General features: G+C 42.1%; 2 protein-coding genes across 2 annotated transcripts; one reads left to right on the top strand and one right to left on the bottom strand.

The window, feature by feature from the left end:
- Nucleotides 1–5: 5 nt before the first annotated feature.
- Nucleotides 6–4143, top strand: LOC136533264 (uncharacterized; the record flags this gene model as incomplete). Its single annotated transcript, XM_066525822.1, has 9 exons — nucleotides 6–147; nucleotides 475–608; nucleotides 1431–1543; nucleotides 2081–2204; nucleotides 2399–2554; nucleotides 2642–2794; nucleotides 2903–2982; nucleotides 3104–3153; nucleotides 3249–4143. Coding segments are annotated over 9 exons (1089 nt in total), but the record flags the coding sequence as incomplete, so codon positions are not given.
- A 103-nt stretch (nucleotides 4144–4246) lies between these two features.
- LOC136533263 (two-component response regulator ORR24-like) lies at nucleotides 4247–6495 on the bottom strand. Its single transcript, XM_066525820.1, has 4 exons — nucleotides 6147–6495; nucleotides 5971–6047; nucleotides 4418–5614; nucleotides 4247–4303 (listed from the first exon to the last, which is right to left on the bottom strand). Exons 1-4 carry the CDS (start codon nucleotides 6493–6495, stop codon nucleotides 4247–4249), a joined length of 1680 nt encoding a protein of 559 aa, XP_066381917.1.
- Nucleotides 6496–6896: the final 401 nt, after the last annotated feature.

Here is a 6896-nt window from a genome sequence, read left to right as displayed (position 1 = left end):
ACGACTCGTACAAGTCGGCCGAGACGCTGGGCTACCTGACGTCCACGCAGGCGCTCGCCGACTTCGCCATCCTCATCAGGAGCCTGAAGAAGAACCTCTCCGCCGAGGCCGCTCCCGTCGTCGTCTTCGGCGGCTCATACGGCGGAAGTAAGTCAGCCGGCCTATGGCTACGCCATTGTTGATCTTGATCGGGCACTACTACAGTAGCCATCTATCTGTTGCCAGGAATGCACATGATGAACATGTACTACTTGTCATGTTTCCTTGGGACGCGGATCTGGATCTGTTAAATTATCCTAGAAAAGATCAATGAATGATCTGCTGTTTATTTAAGTAGTAATATATATACGGATGGCGTTGTGTTCAATGTGTTGTACCGTTGCGTGTCCGATTAGGACGTGTTGATGGGATACTTAAACTAACTCTCTTTTGTTTGTGGTTGTGCTTCACTGATGCTCGTTGTTTTGTTTGCAGTGTTGGCTTCCTGGTTCAGGCTCAAGTACCCCCACGTCACCATTGGGGCAGTAGCGTCCTCCGCGCCAATCCTGCAGTTCGACTACATAACACCGTGGAGCAGCTTCTACGATGGCGTCTCGCAGGACTTCAAGGTAACAAAATTATATGCTTCTGTATATATAGGGTTTAAAGATTGAAGTTTGTTCTTGTCCGGGTTCAGTGACAGCTTCTAATTGTATCTGACTTCTGATGACAAAATTTTATCAAAATATCTGCTCATTGTCCCGGATAGCGTACGGCAAACGACACCTTTTGAGGTCTCCAGGACACTCTACTCTGCTAGCCTGTAGCGTGGGCTCTGAATCAATAGCACTAATCTCATGTAAGGACACATCGGTTAGCATGTCTTTCGGTCTTTCCTGCAGGCGGCTAGAGGACCAGTGAGCGCTCCCTCAGCGTTTTCAGTTGGTTATGCACTTGACACCTTGCTCCTTCTCAGTTGTCTCTGTATTGTTCACAAACAGGAAAATTAATTCAATTGATTGAAATGGTACATGCCAATAATGCAGCTAGATCAGGTCCTCATGAGTCAAGACTGATAGTTCAGTGTTTTATTAGCTCGATTGCGATACTCAAACTGTGCATTATTAGGCTTACTTGAGTCACATAACTTCCCAAGTTTCCTAGCAATAGGTGCTTGCAAATCTCGTTTCGACCTACATGAAAATTGTATTGCGGTTCAGAGAACTCTTCTTTTTCTGAAACACCTGAATGTTTTTCTAAAAAAGGAAGCTGCCATTTCTAGCATGCCGAGCGTAAAGAAGGCAAAAAGCAACCCAAGTAGCTCTACTGCTAGAGTGCTGGTGGCATCTTTGTCAGATTGATGCTTTTTCGTCATTGTCCTAATCAGCAGCAAATTGCCATTTTTCTTGTTAAGATGTTGACTGATTGTAGCTTGCAACCAATGTATGCAGTCTGAGAGCTTGAACTGCTTCAGTGTCATCAAGGGAACCTGGGATGTCCTGGACGAGAGGGGGTCCACAGACAAAGGGCTCCTGGACCTCAGCAAACTTTTCAGAGCCTGCAAGTAAGCTCGTTAAGCTGAATTACTGGTTTTGGTTCCTTCCTGCAAGTAATGCTTGAGTAATGGGTTGCGTTGCGTGAAGTGCAAGTAAGTCGAGCATTAACCAAACATTTAGGCAAGAAATGAGGTGACTTGCAGGCAGCAATCAAGGGATGGATAGTATACACAGCAGGAAAATAATAGTTGTTTGCAAGCTTATCATGTTTACGCAAGCAGCTATAGGTTTTCTAGTGGCTTATATACATCATTCGATGACTAATACAACAGGCGTGTTTAATCATCATGACAAGGATGCTAAGCTAAACCGATGAACTGATGATGACTAACCATTTATTCTGTTTTCTTGGAGGCATGGGACATGTCTTTCCTTTCCGGTCTTACAACCGTAGTGTTGGCACCAGGGGTGCCTCCTGTACATAAAACTCTTACTCCTTACTTAATTGAGCGACAGAGCTCCTTCCTTTTATTTCAAAAAAATAATTAAGGATACCTTAAATACAGTACAGCTCAAATTAGTTTTTTTCTTCACTCAAATTTCAGGACAGTGAAGTACGCTTATTCAATCCGAAATTGGCTGTGGACAGCGTTCAGTTACACTGCCATGGTGGACTATCCGACCCCAGCCAATTTCCTGCAGAATCTGCCTGCCTACCCTGTCAAGGAGGTTTTCCATTTTACCCACATGTCAAAAAAATTAACCATAGCATGAAGTGTTAAGAATTGCCACACGAACTATTCTTCGGTTCTTCTGAGCATTTGTTTTGAGAACTGTCTGCCAGACGGAACCCTGCATCATTGTAACAAGAATCTGCACTTCAGTTCTACCCATCATGAAGTTTCACATGAAAACATCTGCAGATGTGCAAGATCATCGATGGGTTTCCCGCAGGCGCAGATATCCTGGAAAAGGCATTCGCAGCGGCGAGCTTGTACTACAACTACACAGGAGACCAGACTTGCAATAACATAGAGGATGGAGACGACCCGCATGGCCTCGATGGCTGGCAATGGCAGGTAAAACCTGAGAGATAAGTAATACCATGTTAGTGAATAGTGACGACAATGAGAATCTGAGATTGTAACATACTCCTGTACTTGCAGGCCTGTACAGAGATGATCATGCCCATGATGGTCTCCAACGAAAGCATGTTCCCACCATCCACCTTCACCTATGATGAAAGGTCAGATGAATGTTTCGAGAGCTGGGGGGTTCGACCGAGACCGCATTGGATCACAACTGAATACGGTGGATATGTAAGTGGTGTTTCAGAATTTCAGTTTGCAGGAATGAACCATAAGTGGAAACAATTGCTGGTACGTATCAAATGCTCATATGGTGCTTCATTGCACATTTTCCTGCAGAAAATTTATAAGGTGCTCAAGAGGTTTGGGAGCAACATCATCTTCTCCAACGGAATGCGAGACCCATGGAGTCGAGGCGGGTAAGTCTATCTGATCATTTCTTTTTATTTCCCATCATTCATCAGCATAATTTAAGTCTTTCAGAAACATTTTTAATGCGCTGGAGTATCTGTAATCCCCTTTCCCTTGTGTTGCAACCAGGGTGCTCAAGAACATCTCATCCAGTATCATTGCCCTTGTCACAGAGAAAGGTGAGCAATAAATTGCACAAAGAAAAATGTAAGACTGCAGTAGCAACATTTTCCCCCCGATTCACTTATTGGCAGTTATTTGTCACGGTGATCAGGTGCACATCATTTAGACTTCAGATCTTCAACAAAGGGTGATCCAGACTGGGTTATAGAACAAAGGAGACAAGAAGTTGACATCATTCAGGGATGGATTGATCAGTATCATCAGGACATGCCCGAAACATCTTCCTGACAAGGCGCCATTGCTGTTACAGTCAGGGAAAACAAATATTTGGCTCCATGGAAAAAAAATAAAGGACAAAAAAGGAATTTCTATTCTTACACATGATGATCAACAGGGCAAGTTAACAGAAGGTGAAAAAAATCAATAGGTTACGCAATACGCACTAAGCATCAGAAACTGCTAAATCTTACACAAAGCAAGCCCCCTTTATCAATTAGGAAGGGGAGGTGTAGGTGCTGGGACTCAAACCTGACCGGACCAGTGAATCGACTGATCGTGCAGGCCTCTGGCCAGCAGACCAAGCCAGTCTTGGACTCTTGGTTCAGTTTCTGTTTTTTAACTGTATTGCTTCTTCTGTTGTGCTCAGCAAGGAACAGTGCGTTATATCGACACTTTCTCTCTGTTTCGCATGTAGATTAGGGCTATCCATATTTCGAGAAAATAACAGTAATTGTATGGCTATCCAACACATACTCCAAGCTTAGATCCATCTGACATTACCTAGTTTATGATCCCAAGGAACTAAGATAAGATCCCTAAGAACAACTAGGTTATTCTGTGTGAAAAAAAATACTGATCCAAATTCAGAACCAAAGATTGTATAGATCGGGTTAGCAGGGGAGGTAGACCCACACCTCCCTCCAAACTTAATCCCACCAAGTTGAAACCTACAGAAGATGCAAGAGCTTATCTGCATAGCTATAATACATGACACATGTGATTCCACTGAAGGGACCTGCTCCTAGGCCCTAGCTAGCCTACTCCAAATAGCACAATTTTGCACATACAATGTACAACACACAAGAACCATTTGTCACAAGATGGGAAAACACACAAATGCAGAAACATCTTCGTCCCATTAAATTTACATCACGGAGCAAACTCCATGTTCCCATTGAAGAAAGCATCATCATTGTTGAGTAAATCCTGTTGTGAGAAAAGAAGTTGAGTTAGATAAATCTCACTTAAGTAGTCATCAATTTCACATGTAAAGCCTATTGTGAAATAAGTAGACAGGAAAATGATAAAAAAAGATCTTACTTGTTTAACCCAATCGTCGAAAAAGGCCTCTATATCATCAATGGCTCCATTCTGTGCCTCGCTTGTTCCTGTGGGAAGTTCATTCGTGCTATTCACTTGATCACCAACAGGATGCAGATCAATGTTGCTACCTTTAGGGAGATTGCAACTTGCAACCCCACCATTCAGCATCTGGGCTGGCATGACATAATTGCTAATCTGCACTTCCCTTGTTGCCACGGGGAGTTGATTGTTGTTATTCTCTTGATCACCAACAGTTTGATGACCAACGGTACCACCTTCAGGGAGATTTCCAGTTGTACCCCCACCATTTGGAATTTGGGTTAGTATGACAGAATTACATATCTTAAGGTTAGACAATGCAGGTCTAGTGCTTAAAGAACTACCTGGAGCAAAGTTGTTAATTGGCATCACTGTAGAGCTTCCGTTGCTTCCAAAGTTGAATGGTGCTAGGGTTGCCTGCTCATTGAAGCTTACCATTGGTGGTGTTGTCCCTATGACTCCTGCCATTTGGTTTTGATATTCATTTCTAGAAGTTGGAACACTGTGAGAAGAGGCTACTAGTCTTGGCAACTGGTTCATGAAGATGTTGTTTCTTTGTGATGGACCAACAGACATTCCAACATTTTGACCAATTTCATGGAAACTGGACGACACACCAGTTGTCCAGGAGTTGCTAGAGTTTCTAAATCTGGTAAACTGGGGAGGCTCTCTGGCAACTTGGTTGAACATGCCAACAGAAGATGACTGAATCTGAATTGAAGGTTGGTTCACCAACTCAGGTGACTGTAATGATAAATGACTCGAAGGAGCCACTAGGTCAGTAGACAATGATTGCATTTGAACCGAAGGGTGGTTTGCCAACTCAGGAGACTGCAATGGTACATGACAAGCCGACATCTCACCACCTGCTATTTCTTCAAAGAAGCTGTCAGGATCAAATGGAATACCTTTGTTCGACCCCAAAATACTGGCACGCAATTTGCTTGCATAGGAGATGCCAGAACGAGATGAAGGAAAGCGCATGCTTGTGCCCAATGGTGGATGATCATTTGAAATGTTTGTAGATGAACATTCTGGTACACTCATGTTGCTATCAACGTGTGTCTTGCCATTCAGCCATGCTTGTTGTTCATCCACAAATGCTGAGTACTTGAGTATGCCCTCTTTCCAGTTTTTCAAGTACATACGATACTTCTGATATCACAACATAGACAAGTACATTTGTTAAGGGAAAAATTTGACACAAACAAAAGCTGAAAATGTTTTGCTGTTTGATTAACTCTAGAAATGTATGTGTGATTGCCACTGAGGGTTTGTGGTTCTCCACACATGCCAAAACTCAACATATGTGTGTATGGCACTAGAACTATTTATGTGGTGCACACAGAAGTTCCATGAGAATGTTGCAAACACAAGTTCTGGTGACAAACATAAATATTAAGTTTGAGACGGCAATTGGGCAGGAGCGAGTTTGATACAAATATATTTAATAATAAGAAAGTGGATAAGAACTCAAACATAGGAATCAAGCATAAGAGTATAACCAAAACCTGCAGATGACTTGCAACATTCTGTCTACTGATACCGTCTACATTCATCACTCCGAGTATTTTCTTCGGAACAGCCTCTGCAATTATATCAACAAAAGATTTATTACTATAAACAAACTTAACATATTAATTAAGCTTCATGTTGATAGAAAAATCAATGAAAAGTAAGATCTTACTGTCCATGCCAATGTGATTGATGGCTTCCACAAACTTGGAGTGCAGCTGACTAGACCACTCGACCCTTTGCTTTTTTTGGGTCGATATGTTCTCATCCTTTTCAGCACCATCTCCATCTTTTCTGTTCTTCTTCCAATGCTTCCTGGTGTGCTTTGCATCATCCTTTTCACCATTCTCATCATCCACAGATTGCACCATTTGACTAGGATTATCATTTCTGCTGCTGACTTTGTTCCTTGGATTACTCTTGCTCTTCCTCACCACACGCATCCATATGTTCTTGACCATTTCAGGGCGTACTGGCTTCACCATATAGTCACAAGCTCCATGCTTTATCGCCTTCACCATAGTCTCCATCTCATCATTCGCAGATAGCACTACATGACATGAGGTGAATATAAGAGATTAGTTACGAAATGCACTGCCAATAAGCTTGGTAGACTAGACGTCAAACACTTATGTATCATTCGTGTTATTCATTTGACATATTGTCCTCTTTTCATTTTCATAAACTTATTTTTGAAAAAAAAATGTATGACACACACGTCAAAACGGCATGTATCAATCATGGTCACTTTTTTTCAAATAATTTGATAAGAGAAACTTGACAAATCTATTATGTAATAGTTATTCCCCTCATCCTCATGAAATCAAAATTACCTGTTACATTGAGTAATGAATGGAGCTTAACCACAATGTGTAACCATTATCTTGGTGTTGCACCTAGACCAGATATACTAACTCATGTA

Source organism: Miscanthus floridulus, unplaced genomic scaffold, assembly GCF_019320115.1.
Source record: "Miscanthus floridulus cultivar M001 unplaced genomic scaffold, ASM1932011v1 fs_831_1_2, whole genome shotgun sequence".
NCBI lineage: Eukaryota > Viridiplantae > Streptophyta > Magnoliopsida > Poales > Poaceae > Miscanthus > Miscanthus floridulus.
Note: the sequence above shows the minus strand (reverse complement) of the source record. Positions and strands in the feature narration are given on the sequence as shown.